Source organism: Trichechus manatus, unplaced genomic scaffold (assembly GCF_000243295.1).
Source record: "Trichechus manatus latirostris isolate Lorelei unplaced genomic scaffold, TriManLat1.0 scaffold00133, whole genome shotgun sequence".
In the NCBI taxonomy this organism is placed as follows: domain Eukaryota; kingdom Metazoa; phylum Chordata; class Mammalia; order Sirenia; family Trichechidae; genus Trichechus; species Trichechus manatus.
Window position 1 is genome coordinate 317,187 of NW_004444069.1, and position 22,603 is coordinate 339,789.

Below are 22,603 nucleotides of genomic sequence, written 5' to 3' on the forward strand. Positions count from 1 at the left end.
GCTGGGTGGGTTCAAACCTCCAATCTTTTAGTTAGCAGCTGAGTGCTTAACTGTTGCACCTGCAGGGCTCCTTCATTTTATATATAAATTATTCATATACATTATTTATATATAGGATGTTGTTGTTGTTGTTGATGGGTGCCACCGAGTCAATTCCAACTCATAGCAATGTGACAGAATAGAACTGCCTCATAGGATTTTGTAGGCTCCAATCTGTACAGAAGCAGATTGCCAGGTCTTTCTCCTGTGGAGCCGCTGGATGGGTTCAAACCATCAACCTTTGATTAGCAGCTGAATGCATAACCATTGCACCACCAGGGCTCCTTATATATTAGTCTTTATATATGTCTTAGTTCTCTCTTGAAATTCTCTATCATATGATCTATTTTCTTGAATATAGTAATCACTGTTGTTTTGTGATTACTTTGTGATTAGTTTGTATCTGATAACTCCAATATCTAGATATTCTGTTAGACTATTTCTTTTGTCTGTTTTTTTTTTTTTTTTATTCTCCCCTCTGTTGGTATTTGGTCCTGTACCCTGGTATGCCTGGTAATCTTGTATAGACAGCTGGACATTGTGTAGGAAAAATTATATATATAATGGAGGCTTTGAATCAGAGGCTGGCAAACTACGGCCCACAAAGTCCAGCTTCTTCCTGTTTTTGTATGTTGTGTGAGCTAAGGATGGTTTTTAAATGCTTAAATGATTGTAAAAGACAAGAGAATAATATTTCATGACACATGAAATTATTTGAAATGTAAATGTCAGTGTTCATAAACAAAGTTTTATTGAAACACAGTGTGCTCATTTGCTTACTTTTGTTTGCGACTGCTTTTGGAGTCCCTGGGTGGTGCAAACAGTTAATGCACTCAGCTGCTAACTGAAAGGTTGGAGCTTTGATTCTACCCAGAGGCACCTCAGAAGAAAGGCCTGGTGATCCACTTCTGAAAAAATCAATCATTGAAAACCCTATGGAGCACAGTTCTACTCTAAGACACATGGGGTCAACATGAGTCGTAATGGACTTGATGGTAATTGGTTTTTATGGCTGCTTTTGAGCTAAGAAGGCAAAGTTGAGTAGTGTCTACACAAACCATATAACCTGTAAAGTCTAAACACTTTACTACCTGGTCCTTTGAAGGAAAAGTTTGCCAACTCCTGCTCTAGATGATGATACCCTCCTCCACAGAGAAATCTCTTTTCTTCTGGAGGCAGCTAGGCTGGGAGTACGTTGGTTAGACGTTGGGTTTCAGTCTTTCTGGGGGCCTTTCCTCCTTGGCCAACATCCACCCCATGTAGCTCACGGGGCTTTGTGGCTCTGAGTAGCATCCATTTGAGGGTGGGGGGCAATACCTTTTCTCTCCTCCAAATTCACAGGGAGTTCCAGGCTTCTGAATTCCCAGCCTGAACTTGGACATTTCTTGCTTAGTTGTTTCCATTTGTTCTCCATGCCAGAGTCTCAGTTTTGTGCTGTGAAAGGCCTTCATGGAAGCGTGTGTTAGAATGTGGCAGGGACCCCACAGCACAGGATAGGGCAGCTGTTCTCCTGTCTGTTTCCTTCTGCCAACTTGAGTCACCTCCTTATACAGTTGCTACTGGAAGAGTCCTTGTATACTAATCAGTCTAAAGGTTTTCAGAGTTCTTTTCAGCTAAATCTAACTTGTATCCCCAGTATGCAGAATAGGGTAAAAGGATGTGTTATGGATTGAATCATGTCGCCCTGAAAATATGTGTTGTAAATCCTTACCCCATCCCTGTAGATGTGATCCCATCTGGGAATAGGGTTTTCTTTGTTACATTAATGAGGCCATATCAGTGTAAAACCAAAACCAAACCCATTGCCTTCAAGTGGATACTGACTCATAGCAACCCTATAGGGACCCTATATCAGTGTAGGGTGTGTCTTAAACCAATCACTTTTGAGCTATATAAGAAAAGCAGATTAGGCACAGAAGCAAGCACTAATGGGGAAAGATAGATGCCATGTGGAGATCACCAAAGAATCGAGGAACAGAAGCTGAAAGAGACAAGAATTTTCCCCCAGAGCCAACAGAGAGAGAGCCTTCCTCTAGAGCTGGTGTCCTGAACTCAAACTTCTAGTCTCCAGCACTGTGAGAAAATAAACTTCTGTTCTTTAAAGCCCCCCTGCCCACTTGTGGTATTTCTGTAACAGCAGCACTTGGAGACTAAGGGGGACAACATTCTATGGAGAGAGTCTGGAGTTCCCGGAGCCTAGAAGATACAACCACAGACTCTCTGCCTCCCGCCACACAAGCCCCACTCCCTGCCCTCCCAGCTCAGCTTGGGGCCTGGCATCCAGGGGCAGTGTCTAATGCTACCTCTGCCTGGGCCTCTTGTTTCCTCACCATGCAGCATCCCAGGAGAGAAGATGCGCAGAGAGAGGCCCCACCCTACCTGGGCAGGGACTTCCCAGCTGGCCTGGCAGGCGGCTTTGCCTGGAGCTGGGGCCCGTGGGGTTGGTGGGGGCAGCTGTGATCCTCATCCTGGGCCCCTCCCTGTAGGGCACGAACCACAGATGGCCATGCACCCCCAATCCTGGTGGGAGAAGGAGGACTGGAGTATGACTGCCTGGGGTAGCCAAGGCCACATCAGGGATGCTGGGCGCAGGGGTGGGGATACCTGGTGCTTTTTAAATGCATCTATTTATCTATTTATTGTTTTTAATAAAATGGCAGTTGGCAGCATTACGAGGGTGGCTGCTATTGCATTTAATGATACTCCTGCCAGGAAGTCTTTAGAAAGTACCCAGTGGACCCCTGCCGGAAGCCAGTGCTGACAGCTCCTGCCTTCCTCTTTCTTTCCTTCCCCTCCCTCCCAAATCAAAATTGCATTGCAATTTCCCCCAACTTTCTTGCTGCCCAGGGATTTTCATGAAACTTACGGATAGCATATCCCTCCTGCTGGCTCAGTTGACACCATCAGTGGACTTTGAAGGTAGAGCCAACTGCCAAGGGGACACCGACCTCTGCAAGCTTTGGGCTTTGCTCCAGGAGATGGGGCTGGACCCTCCTCCGCCTCTCTGACTATGTTTAACCCAGAGGTTTGACTCAGAATGCACTGGAATGCATGCTGCGGACGCTTGCTCCATTTCAGTAGCTACATCAGTGAGCAGGTGTCTGTTACCCCTGAAAGAGAAGGGTGGCCACTACAGGCCCCAAACCAGAAGCTAGCGGAGGCAATGAACTTGGCCTGCAGAGAACTTATAGGTCTGGAGGTAAGAGAGTCTCGGCACAGCTGGGTCACTGGTGTAGAGCCAGGACCAGTGCTTGGGAAACTCTGGGGATGTCGTTGTGGGTACCTCCTCTCTGATCTTACAAACTCCAAAGCAGGAAGGAGCTTGTTCAAGCCAAGTACAGTGGGTTGAATTGTGTCCCCCCAAATTCATGTCCACCCGGAACCTCAGAATGTAACCTTACAGGTGTAATTAGTTAAGATGAGGTCATACTGGATTAGGCTGGGCCCTAACCCAATGACTCCACCACTCATGTGCCAGCTTGTCATACTGTAGTGGCTTGCATGTTGCTGTGATGCTGGATGCCGTGCCACCGGTATTTCACAAACCAGCGGGGTAACCCATGGTGACAGTTTTCAGCAGAGCTTTCAAACTAAGATAGACCAAGAAGAAAGGCCTGGCTGTCTACCTTTGAAAAACAGCTAATAACAACCTTACGACTCACAACAAAGCCTTGTTAGACTCGCTTGCTTTGGACACGTTATTAGGAGGGATCAGTTGCTGGAGAAGGACATCATGTTTGATGAAGTAGAGGGCCAGCAACAGTGAGGGAGAGCCTCGGTGAGGTGGATTGGCACAGTAGCCACAAAGATGGACTCAAACCTGCTGGTGATTGTGAGGATGTTGCAGGACCAGACAATGTTTCATTCTCTTATACATGCTGTCTCCATGAGTCGGGTCAGCTCAATGACAGATAACAACAACAATCCAATGACTTAGAGAAAAGAGAGGGACACAGAAAAGACACAAGGGAAGATGGCCATGTGAAGACAGAGGCAGAGATTGGAGTGATGCTGCCACAAGCCAAGAATACCTGGGGCCACCAGAGGCTGGGGAGATAAGGAAGAATCCACCCCTAGAGCCTTCAGAGGGAACACAGCCCTGCCAACACATTGATTTTGGACTTCCGGCTTCCAAAACTCTGAGAGAATAAAGTTCTATTGTTATAAGCCACTCAGTTGGTTGTGGAACTTTGTTACAGGAAACAGCAGCCCCTAATGCACAAAGACTAGACAACAGGCAGTGTTCCTCCTGGATTGGCGTTTTCCGAGCGGAGTTCCTTCCACCTGTTGTTGTTGTTGGATGCCATCGAGTTGATTCAGACTCATAATGACCCCATGCAACAGAGTAGAACTGCCCCATAATTTCCTAGATTATAATCCTTATGGAAGCAGATCATCAAGGCTTTTCTCCCATGGTGCAGCTGGTGGGTTTGAGCCACTGACCTTTCTGTTGGTGGCTGAGCATTTAAACATTGTGCCACCGGGGCTTCTTTCTTTCCTTCTAGCCCGCAGGTATGTAGTGAGGGTCTGGGGTGTGGCAGGAACTGTACTGGGTGTGGAGGACTAGCCTTGAGAAGGAATGAAAGACAGAGAGCCCCCACCCGCTCAAGAGCTAAGGTTCTGGGGTGTCCATGGGGGCTTGCTTTTACTCAGGGTTCAGACACACGTACTCTGAGGGAGAAGGATGCAGGCATCAGACTGGGAAATGCTGGGCTACACCAACGTTCTGAAATGGGTATCTTTTCCGGAGGTTTCTCAGACCTGCCCATTTGCCATTGTGCTTCATGAATCTCCAGGCAGGAACCAAGCTTCATCACAGGACCCTCTGTTAGCTGATTGGAGCGCTCAGCTCCTGCTTTTCTGGAGCACTGAGAGGGAGGGGTCTTTTGGGAAGCCAGGCCCTGCATCCTGCCATAGTCCCTTGAGGCATGCGCCCTTTGGTCTGCCCCTTCTCTCTTCTGGAAAGCAAAACCTGTCTGTCCCATGCACCATCGCTCATGCTATGAGCCCTAACCTGGGGTCCCTGGAGGGAGAGCCTGGGGCAAAGGTGTAGGTGTGAGTCCTTGTTTTGGGAGTGTGATTACAGGGAGCCAGATGGGGCTGAGAGTCCAGGGAGTCCCAGGCCTCTGATCCTCTGAGCTCTCCAGCTCCGTGGGCAGTCCGCTCACCTGGAGGGCTGTCTGGGTGTGACCTCCTGCAGAGAGGCCACCCAGGCAGCCCTGCCTCCAGGCCTTGCTCTATGCACTTCCTTCCCTTTGCCTGGAATACTGTTCCCTCTCCTCCTCACCTAAACCAAACCAGTTGTCATTGAGTTGGCTCAAACTCATGGCGAGCCCGTGTGTGTCTGAGTACAACTGTGCTCCATAGGGTTTTCAATGACCAATTTTTCTGAAGTAGCTCACCAGGCCTTTCTTCCAAGTCACCTCTGGATGGACTCGAACCCCCAGTCTTTCGGTTAGCAGCCTAGTGCGTTAACCATTTGCATCACCGAGGGACTCCCTCTTCAACTCAGTATCAGTTCACTGTGGCTACGAGAATGCTGTGTAAAAATCAAGCCTCAAACTTCTAGGCACACAGCAGTGAGGGTGTATTGCCCCCTCATCTGGGGCTGTGTGGGGGTCAGTTGTCAGCTCTGTTGATCTTGGCGGGTTCGCTCACATGTATGGGGCTGCTGTCTCTAGCTGGTCCAGGCTAGTGCCCTTGAGGGGACTGACGCCACCAGCTCAGCTCCACGTGCCTCCCATTCCCCAGCCGGTCCACCGGGGTAAGTTCTCCTGGCAGTGATGGAGGTGCATGAGAGTCAGCCCATGTGTACACCCACCCATGGCCTATACTTCACACCGTGCGCTCAGCCCAGAGGTAAGGGGTGGGGCAGGTCCCACACCTGGAGAGGGGGCACTGCAAAGTGACGCAGCACAGAGCGTGGTGCAGGTGGTGTGAAGACTGGGGTCCTTGAGGCAGCACCCCATACCCAGGGTCCAGGCTCCATCCCTCAGGGAGGCCCTGCCTCCTGGATTGGTCCCCATTACAGCTACTCACAGTACCTCTTGTCTCAGACATGGCTGTGTGTGCCTTTCTGAGGTTGGTTCCTGTCTGCCTCTTCATGCCCTAGACTATGGCAGCTCCAGGCAAGCACTGCCGTCTACAGCCTCCGTGTCGAGCCTTCTGCCTGCATGTAGTTGTTGCTGTTTGTGTTGTTAGTTGCCACTGAGTTGACAACAGAATGAAATGTTGCCCAGTCCTGTGCCACCTTCATAATCGTTGGTATGTTTGAGCCCCTCTTGGCACTCACCGTGTCAATCCATCTCATGGGAAGTTTCCCTCATTTCCTGGGACCCTCTACATTACCAACAGTGATGTCCCTGTCTAGTGATTGATCTTTCCTGGTGACATGTCCAAAGTAAGCAGGCCATCAATAAACACCTGTTGAGTGAACACATCACTTTCTGGGACAGATGTGTCATTCTAAGCCCTCTCTCACTGTGGACCGTCAGCCTGCACAGATGTGGGAAGAGTAACCAGAGGGGTCCCCGGGGCCCTGCAGCCCAGCACGGGGATGAGCTCCCACTCGGCCTGATGCTCAGCAAGGGGCGTGTTGCAGTGTTGCCAGGAGTGACACTTGCAGATACAGGGTCAGGAGCTTTTCCGGTCAGGGAAGTCAGGTTCCCAGGGCTGAGTCCCACACACTGCTTCTTCCTCTCCCTGAGACCCCAGGACACGGGTGGCAACTGATTGTCTGCTCTGCACTGGGTACAAGGCCGTGCATGCATTGTTTGCAGTCTTCACTGCAGTCCCAAAGCTCAGCAGCTCAGAAGGACAGAGCTGGGGCAGAGCACAACTGGAAGTGACCCCCAGCGTGGCCAAGTTTGTGTTCCTTTTCCTTGTACCCTGTGACTCGCTGGTTACATGATAACCCAACAGAGAGGCATCTTGTTGGAATCACGCAGGGTCCCTCTCCAGGGTGCGGCCAACCTTCCCAGAACCACTTCCTCCTTCCTTCAAGCTGTCTCTTTGCCTGTTAACTCCAAAGGGCCTTCTTAGTCCTTTTCTTTTGTTTCTGTCCTGGGCCTGGAAACAGCGTGTTTAAACATTGCTGAAAGTAAGTAGGTGACGAGGACTTGAACCCCGGGAAGTGAAGGGCCAGTCATTTGGAATCCCAGCTGCTTGATGTGTATTGATATCTGAACAGGGGGTAGGATATGTATTTTTAAAAGCCAAAAAAAAACCAGTTGCCGTTGAGTTGACCCTGACTTACAGTGACCCCATGTGTGTCAGAGTAGAACAGTGCTCCGTAGAGTTTTCAGTGGCTGACTTTTCAGAAGTAGATCACTAGGCTTTTCTCCCAAGGCATTTCTGGGTGGACTGGAACCTCTACCTTTCAGTTAGTGGCCGAGTAGCTGTTTTTACCACCCAGGGACTCCAAGGGTCAGACTTATGTCATCCCCTTCCTCCTTGGGTTATGGTGATGACGAGTTGCCATAAAGTTGATTCTGACTCATGACACCCCCATGTGTGTCAGAATAGAACTGTGCTCCATAGGGTTTTCAGTGGCTGATCTTTCAAAAGTAGATGGCCAGACCTTTCTTCTGAGGCTCCTCTGGGTGGACTCGAATTGCCAAAGTTCCAGTTAGCAGCTGAGTGTATTAACCATTTGTGCCGCTCAGGAACTCCACATATTTTTAAAAGAGATCCCTAAATAAAGAGATGAGCAGGATTAAAATCCCTGGGATGGAAACTGGGTGGGAAGCAAGTGAATGGTTAGATCTGAGCACCCTGAGCTTTCTGGAATCGACGAGGCTCGTCCCTTCTCTTGTTTCCTGAGTTTGTGGCACGTCTGCTGCAGATCACAAAGTGACCAAGCCACTCAGCAGGCCCGCCCAGCCCAGTGCTTCTGGTCCAGAAAGGAGCCAGGACTTCTGTCCAGACTCCACTGTCATGACGGCTGCTATCTTCTGAGCACCTGCTGGCCCACAGCCTGGGGGCTCTAAGCACCTGCTGGGAGCCAGGTCCTGCTGTGGGCACTTTCTAGTCATCGTCTCTAATGTCACATCGAGGCAAGGCTGATTCGTATTCTGCAAGAGGAGAACAGCCTGGTTCAGGCGAGAGCAGGAGGGCTGGCTTTGCGGAGGGATAGGCCCTGTTCGCTCCATGCTTTGATCTGTGCACTGTTTTGTAGGCTAAATATAGACCCTGTCCTGAGGTGGGTCCTAGCGTTGCTGGGGAGTCATCTGGTAACCAACTTCCCAGCTGACGTGTGGCTTCCAACGTACCTCGGCCAGGCTCAGCCCAGCCTCCTGCTATGTGGACAGCAGAGAGCCCTCTGCTCCCTGAAAAGCCGCTGTTGCCAAGCAGGTTCCTTTCCAGATCCCTGACTTCTCCTTAGCAACAAGCATTGTTGGCTTCCCCCAGCACACCCTGGCTAAGTCTTGTCATCTTTTATTGAAATACTCAAATACCATCGGGAGTTTAGTGAAAGAAGTGGGTCATTTCCATACCAGCTACTGAGCTCAGAGCAGAGTATCAGCTGCTTCTATTTTTAAATGAGATGAGCAATAAATTCAGTTTGCATGTGTGTGTTTGTGCATGTGTGTCTGTGTGTGTATGTGTATGCCCAGGTATATTGTATGTGTGTGAGTTTAAGTCTTATGCACATGTACGCACATATGCATGTGTACACATATGCACGTGTCTGTGCTTGTGTGAGTTTGTATGTTTCTGCATGAGCATGTGTGCATGTCTTTGTGTGTGTGTCTGCTTGTGCGTGTGTATGTGTGTGCGCGTGTGCATTCTTGGAGGAAACAGCAGACCACACAGGGTAGAGGTGGGACAGTGACAACTTAAGAAGTCCCGATGCTCATGTTTTGTGGACCGCCCTGGAAGTTTGGAATTAACCTTTGCTCTGATTGGGTTTGTTTTTCCCTCAAGACTAGTCTTTCTTCTCAGGAAAGAAGCTTCCTGGGAATGAGCAGATCTAATTCCCCCCAGCTGGGGAGCCAGAGTCCCGTTTCCTCAGCCCTGACACAGCAGCATCTGGTCATTGCTGTCCATGGGCTGAGTCAGAGGAACCAGGTAGATGAGGCCTGATTCCTGCTTGTAACCCATTTTTGTAGCTATTGAATTCTGTTCAGAAATGCTTGTTGAGCTTTGCTGTTTCCCCAGAGCAACCATGCAGGCGCAACCTCCTCCAATTGTGTGGCTGTCCAGTAGGGAGGAGCCCGGAAGTATCACAGGATCGTTACTCTCTCCAGCTACCCCTCTGGGGCAGAGATCAACACACTTCTCCTTAAAAAAACAGATAGTAAATGTTCTACACTTGCAAACCGCAATGTCTCTATGGCAACCACTCAATTCTGCCATTGAAGCCCATAGGCAGCCTTAGACACTATACAATGAATGGGCATGGCTGTATGCCAATAAAACTTTATTTATAAAGTCAGGCAGACAAAGGATTTGGCCCTGGGGCTGTAGTTTACTGACCTCTGCTTCAAGGCCTCATCCTCCAAGTGTGGTCCAGGGACCAGCAGGGTCAGCCTCCCCAGAGCCAATTAGAAATTCAGAGTCCCAGGCCCACGAAAGGCCTGCAGAATGAATGAGTCTGCGTTTTAACAAGACCCCTGTCTTAGTTATCTAGTGCTGCTGTAACAGAAATACCACAAGTGGATGGCTTTAACAAAGAGAAATGTATTCTGTCACAGTCCAGGAGGCTAGAAGTCTGAATTCAGGGCTCCACCTCCAGGGGAAAGCCTTCTCTCTCTGTTGGCTCTGGGAGAAGGTCCTTGTCATCAATCTTCCCTGGTCAAGGAGCTTCTCAGCACAGGGACCACGGGTCCAAAGGACGGGATATGCTCTGATGCTTCTTTCTTGGTGGCATGAGGTCCCCATGTCTCTCTGCTCGATTTTCTCTTTTATATCTCAAAATAGATTGGCTTAAAATACAGCCTAATCTTGTAGATTGAGGCCTGCCTCATTAACATAACTGCTGCTAATCCCACCTCATTAACATCATAGAGGTAGGATTTATAACACATAGAAAAATCATATCAGATGACAAAATGGCAGACAGTCATGCAATACTGGGAATCATGGACTAGCCAAGTTGACACATGTATTTGTGAGGGACACAGTTCAGTCCATAACATCCCCAGAGGATCTGTGTGCACATTGTGATTTGAGAAACCCTAGTCCAGCATCATCACATCATAGCTGCATGTGGAGGACCACAGTCACAGCTTCTGTTTACTGAGGCCCTCGGAGGACCACAGTCACAGCTTGTGTTTACTGAGGACTTCCAATGTGCCAGGTGTGCTGCTGATAACTTACCTGTGTGCTCTGAACACATCCTTCCCACATCATTTTGAAAGAGCTGCTGTAACAAAGTACCACAAGCTTTGCGACTTAAACCACCAGAACTTTATTCTGTCACAGTTCTGGAGGCCAGAAGTCTGAAGCCAAGGTGGCAGCAGGGCCATGCTCCCTCTGAAGCCTATAAGGAGGATCCTTCTTTGCCTCTTCCAGCTTCTGGTGGTTCCAGGCGTTCCTTGGCTTGTGGCCACATCACTGTAGTCTCCATCATCACATGGCCTTTCCTCTGTCTCTCTGTGTCTCTTCTCCTCTTTTGTAAGGACACCAGTCATAAAGAGATTGGGACCCTCCCTACTCTAGTACGACTTCTTGTTAACTAATTACATGTGCAAAGACCCTATTTCCAACAAGGTCATGTTCTGGGGTTCTGGGTGGATATGGATTTTGGGGGGACAGTATTCAACCCACTAGGACAAGGCTGAGCCACTTGTTCAGGGGCTCGATGCCCAGGTCCTGGTGTCTGCTGTCTCAGGCGGCAGGATAGATCATGGCTCTGAGGTCAGCTGTTGTGTGGGTCATAATTTTGCAAACTTAGGGTGAGGGACTCTGGGCCTCCCCGACTCTAATTCCCTAAGGTGCCTGACCCTTTAAGGAGCGTCTCCACTTAGAGGGCAAACTTGCTGCCGGTGGGGGAGGGCTGAGCAAATTATAGCCCCCAAGCTCTCTGCCACCAGACCCTACCTACCCTCCCCGCACACCCCAGGTTCGAAAGGGCAGTGCTTGCTTGCTCCTCAGGCTGAGTAACAGAGCACACCAGGGTTATCTGAGAAGATGAAGCTGAGGAATGAAGGCAGATCCATGCTGCTGTTCAGGTTTGGAACTGGCTGATGTGACCTTTTAGCCAAGATGTGTTCTCTGCCTTCCCATCTGTGCACCAGTGTGTCTCAAGTTCAGAGGAATCTCCAACGGAAAGAGAGTCTTCCTGGCCCAGGTTTGACTTGCTCCTTGATGTGGCCAACCAAGGGAAGCAGCATTTCATGGGTCTAGTGTTAGGGGCATTGCGCAGCCTCAGGTGCTTGCTAGGGGTCTGGAGGCCCATGGCTGGCAGGGTCCTTTGTAGACCACCAAACCTTGGTCATTGGCCACTGATGTGGAGAAAGGACTCCCATTCTGAAAGAAATGCTGGAGACTGGGTGGGGCATGGGCCCTGGAGAAAGTCTGCTTAGATTTGAACCCTGTGTTTGCCATGTTCTAGCTGTGAGTAGCACAGTGGTTAAGTGCTTGGCTACTAACTGAAAGGTCGGCAGTTCAAATCCACCAGCATAACAGCTTTGCTGATTTCTGTGAATCCTTCTAGTGAATTGTTGAACTTCAGAGTGGTCTTGGGGACCTCTCAAATTGCACTGTATGACATTGAGATAAATCTCTCACCCTCCCTGTATAAATGGGAACAATCGTTGTGCCCAGCTCACAGTGTCATAGTGGGTGTTGCATGAGCTAATACAGGTAATGCACTTCCAACAATGCTTGGCACACATGGCCAATAAAACTAGGCTTATTCATTAAGTGGATTGAGGCTGCAGAGGCCATGGAAGTCAGTTCTGCATCCTCCCCCAGCACTGCCTGTGTTATTAATACGGAAGAGGCTAGAGAGAGAAGAGGAGATGTGAAGGCAGAAGGACCCAGAGCGCGGCTCACATCACACCCTTTGAGGTGAGTGGGGGACATTTCTGACTCTCTAGCCCAGGGCTTCTCAGCATTGGCACCATTGACATTTTGGGCCAAGGCATTTTGTTTTGGGGCTGTCTTGAGTGTTGTAGGGTGTTGAGCAGCATCTCTGACCTCTGCCTGCTAGATGCCAGTAGGAGGACCCCTCCCTGTTATGACAGCCAGAACTGTCTCCAGACATTGCCCATGTCCCGGCTGGTGAACCACTGCTCAGCCTACCCCTAAGGGTCCTTGTGGGGATGATTCATTGAGGACTCGCTCCCACTGTGTGGTTGTGATGAAGTAGGTCCTGTGAGATGTCAGCGGCAGCTGTCTCTTTGGAGGGGGCATTTTCTCTTTAGCCCACGCTCGTGTCCTAAGCTACAGGGGCTTCCACTTTCCCTTCCAATGAGAAGAGACTTTACCCTGACTGAGGGAAGGTCTGGGAAAGTTCCCAACGCAGAGCTTCCATGTCGCCAGAAGGGATGTGCTACCCTCCCACATGCATTGATGTCTTCATTCAACCAGGAATCTCATGAACCTTCTAGAACCTTTACTGGGGCCTTATTACATAGGCCTCTCTCCTGAGATTGGCTGATATCACAAGGTGGGTCTTTTTGGCGTGGTCAGCTGTCACCTTAGCCACCTCGTTAGCATAACCTGTCAGGTGTGGAAGCACCTCCCCAAACTCACCATCACTCACCCCTTGGAAGGCTCTGCTGGGTCACTCGGAAAACAGCTTGCTCCTTTGTGTCCCTGTCCCAAAGCTGGCGACCTTGTTTTTCTGTGCATATCTGGTTTTAGAAGGTGCATTTTCCCTCACTAGCCTGTTTACAGGAGGTTGCCAACTGCCTCTGAATGAACTCTAGACCTTGAGGTCCCACCACTCAAGAAGTCAGACTGGCCTTGGCCCTTTGCTGGCTTCCCACGGATGTGGTAAGCTTTGCCATGTTCAGGCCTATGTGCTCCCAGACGCGATTTTTTCAAGGACTGACTATGGAGTCGACGTTTTGCAGGTCTTTGTGGAAGAGGAATGGCTTGTTTGCAATGGAATTGGCACTTAGGGTACCAGTTGTCACCTCTCACTTATCAAACTCACCCCTGCAAGACAGATATCTTTGTACCCCATGATCAGAGTATCTTTGTCTGCCTAATGCAGGCATTATATTTATAATGCATTATACAGTGAGCTGGTGTAAACACAGAAATGTCATCCATTTGCCTCAGCAAATTCCAGGGCCATTGCTCCTGCCTTCATCCAAGTGTGCCATCCAAATGTGCCAACACCCCCTCTTGTGCTAGAAAATAAGGTCCCCATGTGTTTGCTTTCGTGGTGGACAATGTCCCTTGTTTGATTTGGCTTCGTTTAATGAGGCTCCGTCCAGACATGGAGATGGATTACCAACATCCACATCCATCTTCAGGGTCTGATCTTATTACAAACCGCCACAAATATAACCATAAAAGCCCTATTGATTGATGCAGAACTTGGTAATCTATCTGTCCCCATCCATTATTCTGGGTATAATTTTTCATTATCTAGGTGGCAGCTGATTCCTAGAACATTAGTATACAGTGGCAATTACCAGAAGCAGAAAGAGCCCCTAAATTAGCAGGAACAATAACACCTGTCAGGAAGAGAAAGCAAGAATCCCCATACAGTATACATCTGAGCTCTGGGACCATGTCTGAATTGCAAAGAATTTGAAGATGGAATTCAATATTGACCTCGGAAGTGGAGAGAAGAAAGTTGTTTTGTTTTTAGCTTTCTTTGGGGCCTGGAGTGTATATTCCCTTAAGGTGACATCATTGCCAACCCAGTCACAGCCCACACAACAGCTAGCCTAGAAACCGCTCCAAGGATGGCCTTGTCCAGGGTCAGTAGGGTTTATGCGGCAGATGTTTCTGCCTGCTTTATTTAATGGCCACTAGAGACTTGCCTGGGGACATCATTGAAGGTGTGAGTGCTGTGGGACACTAGTCAGGAAGGAGAGAAAGTGGGAAGTTGTCCTCCTAAGAACGGTGCCATTTGGATAGAGCAGGTAAAGTGCAGTCCAGAGACCAATAAGGTGAGATCTTTCTCAACACAGTGATTCTATGATCTGAACACTCTTGTCTTTTGCAAAGTGCACTTTCCTTTCAACATCAATGGAGAAAATTGAGATAGACATATGGTTGAAATATTTGAGTGCAATTTATTGTTGTTGTCAGTTGGTGTTGAGTCAGCTCCGACTCATGGCCACTTCATACACAATAGAATGGAACATTGCCCAGCCCTGCGCCATCTTCATCATTGGTATGCTTGAGTTCACTCTTGCAGCCACTGTGTATTTTGAGTGCCTTCCCACCTTGGGGGGCTCATCTTCTAGCACTGTATCAGACAATATTCTGTTGGGATCCATGGGGTTTTCATCGACTAAATTTTCAAAGTAGATCGCCAGACCTTTCTTACTAGTCTGTCAGGGTCCGGAAGCGCCACTGAAACCTGTCCACCACAGTCGACCCTGCTGGTATTTGAAATACCAGTGGCGTAGCTTCCAATATCACAGCCACATGCAGCCACCATAGGATTGCAAACTGACAGATGGGTGGTGGTGTCACTGGAGGGGTTAAAATGCTGAAATTCTCCCTGAGTTTCAATGTCCAGAAATCAAGAATGCTGTCTAATTGAGCTCCCAAAGGAAACTCAAACCGAATGATCTCTTCTCAAGTTGACTTCAGATGGAGGAATCCAACAAGGCGACATGCAGTGTTGGGATGTTACAGCCTGATGATAAGCTAGAGTCTGTGGCTGTCTTTGAAATAGCCTCAATACTGACCAGCGATAATCCCAGAAGACAGTAAACCTTTGATGATAGAGTGTGAAGGTTCTCGCTGTTAGAACCAAAAGATTGCAGTTTGGGTCCCAGCTTTAACAAACCATTCAAAATAGATGTATGTTTCTATTTAATTTATAAACTGGGCCACCTTAGACTATTCACCTAAATCAGGGGTCTGCAAACGGTAGGCTGTGGGCCAAATCCCACCCACTGCCTATCTTTATAAGTAAAGTTTTACTGGAACACGGCCACACTCATTTGTTTGCCTATTACCTGTGGCTGCTTTGGCACTACAGCCAGAGTGGAGTAGCTGCCATAGAAACTATATGGCTGCAAAGCTGAAACTATTATCTGACCCTTTGCGAAGATGTTTGTCTACCCTGGAACCACTCCAAGACTTAAGTGACTTACACAGATGAGGAAACAGCTCCTGGTGTTTGGGAAGACTAAGTGATGTGACGGGAGGCTTTAGAACTCTACACAGCACAACTTCTCACTGTTCTTTTCTCTTTCTTAGTAGCAGACCTCTGAAAGAGGGAAAATGATGAGGCATCTCATGAATTTTCTATCCTACAACCTGTTTCCAACAAGTATCATTTTTGACCGCATGTCAGAAAACCTGGTCCTTGGTCAGCCATCACAGTCTTGTTGTCTGTAGGCTCTTCTTCTAGCCTGGGCTGGGTGGTGCAAGTGGTAAACGTGCTTGGCTGCTAGCCAAAAGGTTGGAGGTTCAAGTTCACTCAGAGGTGCCTTGAAAGAAAGGCCTAGAGATCTATTTCTGAAAAATCAGCCATTGAAAACCCCATGGAGGTCACCATGAGTTGGAGTTGACTCAGTGGCAACTGGTTCTTCCTTGCACCTGAGCCCAACAGTGCATCTGAAACTCCTGGGTCAGGTGTTAGCACACAGGCTGATAATAACCAAGTTTACTACTAGAATGTGGCTACAGTTTGGAGTTAGCATGTTTAATGTTCTCTGGGGCTCCCAAGCAGAGAGTTGGCTTCCCGTCCTGGCTCTGCTGAGAGTCCAGGGGAAAATCATTTCACTTCTTTGAGTGTCAGACTCCTGGTTGGACCGACAGGTGCAACAAAATGCCCCCCTCGCAGGATTAGTGATGGATTAAATTCTATTATGTGTGTGAAGACTTAGCAAGATGTCTGGCATAGAGAAATCTCTCGAGAAAGGGTAGCCCTTGTATTATCATTGCATTTCTTCCAGCATGACCTTAGCTGATAATTAATTGCATATTAGCCCTTTGCCGTTGAGTCGATTCCAACTCAATCGCATATTACTTCCTCCAAATTTTAATTTGGGAAGTCCTATGGGGAAAGTTCATGCAGAAGGTGGGAGAGGGGCCTCCAGAACAAGGCAAACATTAGAAATATGTCTTTGCCTCTCTTTCTTTTCCCCTGGTTTCTTATTTTCTACTTCTCAGTTATGAGTTGAACACTATATCACAGAGCTAGTGTTGCAAGATGCTACGTGTGTGCATCAGGCAGCGGGTATGCAGATAATGAAGACTGGGTCCCTTTCCCAAAGGGCTCAGTGTCTTACAAGGCCCTCAGATTAAAGTCTGGGCTTCTCAGTATCATCAGTAAGGTGGATCCCCTGAGCCAACTGTCTCCTCTCTAGACCTCAGTTGTATCCATCTGTCGAAAGAGGAGAATCATTCTTTTCCTCACTTGCAGGGGAATAGGAGGAAATTAAACATGTAGGAGATAGGTGGTCACAGGACTTTTCCCTTCCAAGGACTTGGGTCATTGCAAGTATTCAATCTAACAGAAAAATCCCTTTGTAAGGAGTTTTGTAGCTGTTGGTTGCTGTCGAGTCGATTCTGACTCATGGCGACTCCATGTGTGCAGAGTAGAACGGTTCTCTAGGGTTTACAAAGCTGTGGGCTTTTGGAAGCAGAATGAGAGGTCAAATCTAGCAGCTCGCTGGGCCTCCCCTAGTCCCACTAAGGTTTGAGAATGGACGACGAAGTGCTCTTCTCATGTGAGGAGGCTTTCAGAGTCCTCAGCTGGGCCTTGTCTCAGGCTGACCCAGTCTCCACCACTCCCTGTTGATTTACTCTGGCTCCTTTCACTCACTTTCATGGCATCCACTCCATCTCTGTAGGCCTTGGGTTTGCCACCCTTGGCCTCAGACATGGCAGATTAGGCAAAGAAACAGAGTCGGTTCTTGCCATAGGGTTTAGGATGTGACCAGCCAAGGAATGGCTAAGAGGATCTTGGCATGGGCCCAGAACACTTCCCGTGGGGCCTGTCCAGAGGAGGAAGAGATTTTAGAAACTGTTCTTTCACAGTGAGGAGCCCTGCGTAATGGTTAAGCACTCAGCTGCTAACTAAAAGGTCAGTAGTTTGAATCTACCAGCCACTCCGTGGGAGAAAGATGTGGTAGTCTGCTTCTGTAAAGATTATAGCGTGGATACCCTATGGGGCAGTTCTGCTGTATCCTGTAGGGTCACTATGAGTTGGAATGGACTCAACGGCAACGGGTTTGTTTGTTTGGTTTCTTTCCCAGTAACCTGGAGAGGGAAGGGCCTAGCCTCTGCCCCTGGAAAGGTAAGGCAGTCAGCTGTAAGGCAGCACTGAGAAGAGCCAGGTTTGAGGTTAGGAGGGAAGTCATGTGATACAAATGCTCTTGGTGTGGGCTGGGGAGCCAGCAGACCCTATGTGACCCCAGGAATTTGTGCAAACCCTCCAGATGTGGTTTTCACTTCTGTAATTGGTGAAGACAGTATCTACCTTTCAGAGGTGTTGCCAGGAATACGTGGGATAACACATGCCAAGCAGGCAGTATGATGTCTAAGCTCGCTATCCCTTACTGAGCGTGTTCACCACTACTACCACTGGCCTTGTCACCATCACAGGAAGCCTAGGCACAGGCAGGAGCACTTCTGCTTCTGACAGCATGGTGGCCTCTGGATCAGACCAGGCGAGCACACGGTGGGAGGGCAAGGGAGCCTGTCCAGCAGCTGCCCTGCATAGATGTCCTCTACACTGGGCATCCTTTTCAGCTCTTCTCTGCCATCAAGGTCTCTGCTGGGTCTCAGGAACCTGGTGAACACAGAGCTTACTGAGGCTTGTGAGCATCCCATTGCTGGTGAGATTGAGGGTGGTCCCTGAAGCATAGCTCAGCTTTCAACCCCTAGGCAAGCCAATTTGGTGGTCCTAGAGGAGAAGGCAAACTCTCCCAATCATTTTCAGCAGATGCCCTAAATTGGGCCGGGTATATGGGAATTTGGAGCCCTGGTGGTGCAGTGGTTAAAAAGCTTGGCTGCTAACCAAAAGGTCAGCAGTTTGAACCCACCTACCATTCTGCGGGAGAAAGATATGGAAGTCTGCTTCTGTAAAGATTTACAGCCTTGGAAGCCCTATGGGGCAGTTCTACCCTGTCCTGTAGGGTCACTATGAGTCAGAATCAACTCGATGGCAACGGGTTTGGTTTTGCGGGGGAGATAAGGGACTTCGGTGCCTTACTTTGGACAAGTCATCAGGAAAAAACAATTGCTAGAGAAAGACATAATGTTTGGTAAAGTATAGGGTCATTGAAAGTAAGAGAAACCCTCAGTGAGATGGATTGACACAGTAGCTTCAATAATGGGCTCAAACATACCAATAATCATGAAGATGGTGCAGAACAGGGTATTGTTTTTTCTGTTATACATAAGGTGGCCATGAGTCAAAGCCAACTCAACAGCAACTGACAACAACAATATGGGATGCCCTTGGCCAACAGTCAGTGCTGCAACTTTAAAAGCTGGAAGGACAGGCACTGCCACTGAGCTGGTCCCCACTAGCACTGCCCAGCATGCAATTGGTACTCAATAAAGGCATGAAGGGAAGCCCTTGCCATTCAAGTACTTGCTCTGCCATTTTCCTTGTGGGGCTTATCCTGGAGACCTAGGATGGAATCCCTCCTGACAGACAGTAGTAGCCCTGCAAGACAGGGAAGTAGGGAGTAGAAGCTTGTTTTCTAGTCACGCCAACTTTTAATCATTTATTGCCAGTTTCCCCCATGAGGATAATAGTCAGTTGAGAGATAACATCTGTTTGTGAGACTGTGTCCTTGGAAGGCAGCCAGAAGAATTTTTATGCTATGGGACCGCCCACACTGGAATGGGTGTCCATTGGTCTCCCCAGGCTCAGCAGTCCTTCAGTTGTGTCGGATGTAAGGGGCAGATTTGGCAAAATGGACATTGATTTTGGTGCACCAGTGGTGGTGAAAGGATAGGTGTTCAAACGCCTTGGATGAAAGAACGTAGGGGAACCATCTCTTCTGTGGGCAAGGCGCTGTGCCCGCAGGGCTTCTCAACCTCCTGTCTTGCCTTTATTGTCCCTCGGGCATGGTTCTGGCTGGAAGCTGGAGAACCGGGCCAGAGCTTGGACCTTCCCTGGTGGTCCCAACTGACCAGTGGAGTCAGCAGGGGATGTCCCAGCGTCTGTGTCCCAGGAAGGATGCAACAGACGTGTCACTGAGAAGGAATGTACCCAGGGATGCAGGGCCAGAGGTAGGAGCTGTTGCCACACCTGTCCTCCCCTCCCTCCTGAGGTTGGCAGCACTGCTGCAGGAGGGCTGGGGGAGAGTGGGGAGGGGAGAGCGTCTCGGTGGGATCTGGCTGACTCACTTCTGCGGTGGCCGAGTCTGCTGTTCCTGTTGTGACGATTTCATTGCATCTCCTCCTTGCAGAGAGAGGACTGGGCCACGAGGCCAGACCTCGGACCTTATTTTGGGACTTTGTGAGCCATCAATTGCTGGACTGGGACTGTTTATTCCTGGAAGTTCATCAGACAATGAACTTCTCAGAGGGAGCTCAAGGGAAAGGCTCCCCTTGGGGCACGATGGATCTAGTGCCCCAAATGTATAGATCGATGTGTCCTTCTCCCACCTCCCCGGTGAGTTCTGGGCCATCCTGGGCCAGTTCAGACCCTGTTCCCACATGTGAGCCAGCACCCTACTACTCGTGGTTCTGGAAACAAGGAGCAGACCTGCCCAGGGCACGAGGAGAGGAAGGTGGGGGTGGCAGCTCCCAGGGAGCATCTCGCTGGAGCTCACAGCAGCTGGGCAAAAGCAGCAGGAGAAGAAAGGACAAAGCCCAGTGGGCAGGTTATAGCTCTGGGCCTTCGAGGGCAGTGGGAAGGAGAGAGGCTGGGGCTGGAGCTCTCTTCCTGGCTGCTGCATGGGAGGAACCTCAGACCAGAGCCTCCATGCAGCCGGAAAGGGAGTGTGGTGCCTGTCACTTCCCCACACCTCATGCAGTGCCACCGGCCCTTCCAGGGGGTCTGCGGGACTCTTGTCCTTGTGCGTACTGGCCTCACAGCTCCTGGCTCACTCTATCTCCACTCTGTCCCTTTCTTCCTTGCAGGTTTGGCTGTCCATCAGATCATCACCATCACCGTCTCCCTCATCATGGTCATAGCTGCCCTGATTACAACTCTTGTCTTAAAAAATTGGTAAGGATCCTTGAAACCTCTGGCCTGGAAGTGGGAGGGTAGCTATGGGAGTCCCAAGGAGCCCTGGTGGCAGAATAGTTAAGTGCTTGGCTGCTAACCAAAAGGTCAGCTGTTTGAACCCACCAGCAGCTTCACAGGAGAGAAGACCTGGCGATCTGCTCCCGTAAAGATTACAGCCTAGAAAACCCCATAGGGCAGTTCTACTCTGTCCTGTAGGGTCGCTAGGAGTCAGAATCAACAACAACAATGAGAGTTCCCAGGAAGTGGGCACACAAAGCTCCCTCCTTGTCACATCTGGCCCCAAGCCCCATGCAGAGGGCATTGGTGTCCCTGTTTTGGTCCAAGAATCCTGTGCAGCCCCTATTGCTCCACTGAACTCTGCTCCCTACAGACTTGGGCAGTTTGGCCAGACCGGGGGCACTCCCTGACTCCTGCTCCTTGGGGTACGGTCTTGTCCCCTGGCTTTCTCAGTAGAATGGGATTGTCTAAGCTTCCTTGAAATAGTTTCTCAGATAGCAACTGCGACTGCCCCTGAATCCCTTTCCTCCCATCCAAGTCTACCTCTGAGTGGAGCCCACCGAAGCACAAGCCTTTGTTCATTTCCCTCTTGGCCTTCCTTGGAAAGGCTGTGATGGTGCCCTCCCTCCCAGCGCCCAGGCAGGAGTGTGCCAGCCCATCACTGCCACTGGGCTGCCTGTTGCCAGCTTCCCTCGTTCCAAGCCTGCCTTCCTCTGACAGCCGCTCTGTGTTCATGGAAATAGGTTAAGACTTGCTGCAGGCAGCCGCCCTCGTCTACTTCCTCCTAAAACTGGCCTACTTTGAGGCTGGCCTTGCAGGCCTGCACACCTGCTGCTCCCCTGGGAAAGCTGGAGAACGCTAGGCAGCCCTGCTGCTCCCCGGTGCCCTGGAGGCCCTTGTCTGCCCGAAGTGACTCCTCCAGCACGCATGTCTCCTTTGAACATCAAAGCTTACACTCCTGTGTGGAGTGAGGGATGCAGTGGCCCCTGGGCTGGCTGCAGATAGCAGTAGGAATTCAGGGAGAGCTAAGGGTGGAGACAGCACCTGAGCCTCCAAAGGGCAGGGTAGCTCGGGGGAGGCAAGGGAGATCTCTGGGATGGGAGAAGGGGGCAGGAGTCCGGGGCAGGGGTCGGAGCGGCCCTACGGCAGAGCAAACCTTACACGCACCACACCATGAGGCCTGGAAGCCACCCCTGATGGCTAATGGACTCAGGGCCAGAGTGTTTTCTGGGTACAGATGACGAGGACAGCACAGCAGGTCACAGTGGGGCTTCTTGGCCTGGGGCTGGCCAGAGAAGGGCCTATGGACCCCACAATGGTATGGCTGTAGAGCAGGAAATTCCATGGACAGGACTGTGCTCATCTTGATGAAGGGAAACCACTATCCCCAAAGGAGACAGCTGACTTTGTCACCCATTGAGTGATGGGTGGGCAGGCCTTCTTCTAGGTTTCTCAACACACCAGGGTTTGCAGCCCACCCTCAAAGAGCCTCGCTGGGAGCACAGCCCAGGGGAGAGGTGTGGTGGCCATGGAAGGATGAGCTCCCTCTGCAGAAAGCTTTTCAGGTGGCCTGTACATTCCTCTTCTCACTTTTACAGATGGGAAGGGGCTCCTTCTGCAGGAATAATGATTCCTTCCATTGGGAAGATGAAGGCGGGGAATAACCAAGACCCAGAGGGAGACAGGTGTCATGAACCCCCCACCCCGCAGCCACTCATTCCATATGGACTCTGAGCATAAAGGGGGAGGGGACCAGTGCCCCGATAAGGGGAACAGGAGTCATTAGATCTCCGAGCCACAGGGACGTGTCCCTTCCAGCCACCCTCCTGTATGCCTTGTTGTTGTTAGGTGTGAGAAGGGGGCTGACCTCTCATCATTCTCAGGAACCTTGTCATCAGAAGTCAAGTCCAGGGTTTCACAGGTTGCCTTCCTTTACCTCTGGACTGACGGGTGTGGGAGTCCCATACTCGTCCTAAGTTGTAGCCCCATGGTCCAGAGGACCAAGAAAATAGACAGGTATCCATAGAGCAAGGAGCCCTGGTGGCTCTCAGCTGCTAACTGAAAGGTCAGTGGTTCAATCCTTCCCAGCGGCTCCTCGGAAGAAAGACCTGGCCGTCTGCTCCTGTAAAGATTACCGCCTAGAAAACCCTATGGAGCAGTTCCACTCTGTCACATAGGACTGCTGTGAGTTGGAATCAAGTCAATGGCACCTTACAACAACAACATCCATGGGACGCCAGGATGAAGGCCCAACCAGTCTCA

The 22,603-nt window shown here is 49.9% G+C and overlaps 1 protein-coding gene across 1 annotated transcript in view; it reads left to right on the forward strand.

The window, feature by feature from the left end:
* Nucleotides 1–22,603, forward strand: part of AJAP1 (adherens junctions associated protein 1) — a 68,996-nt gene that overhangs the window by 43,602 nt on the left and 2,791 nt on the right. The window contains exon 2 of the mRNA XM_004385100.1: nucleotides 20,236–20,323. Within this exon, the coding sequence (XP_004385157.1) occupies nucleotides 20,236–20,323 (88 nt within the window). The remainder of the gene's footprint in view (nucleotides 1–20,235; nucleotides 20,324–22,603) is intronic.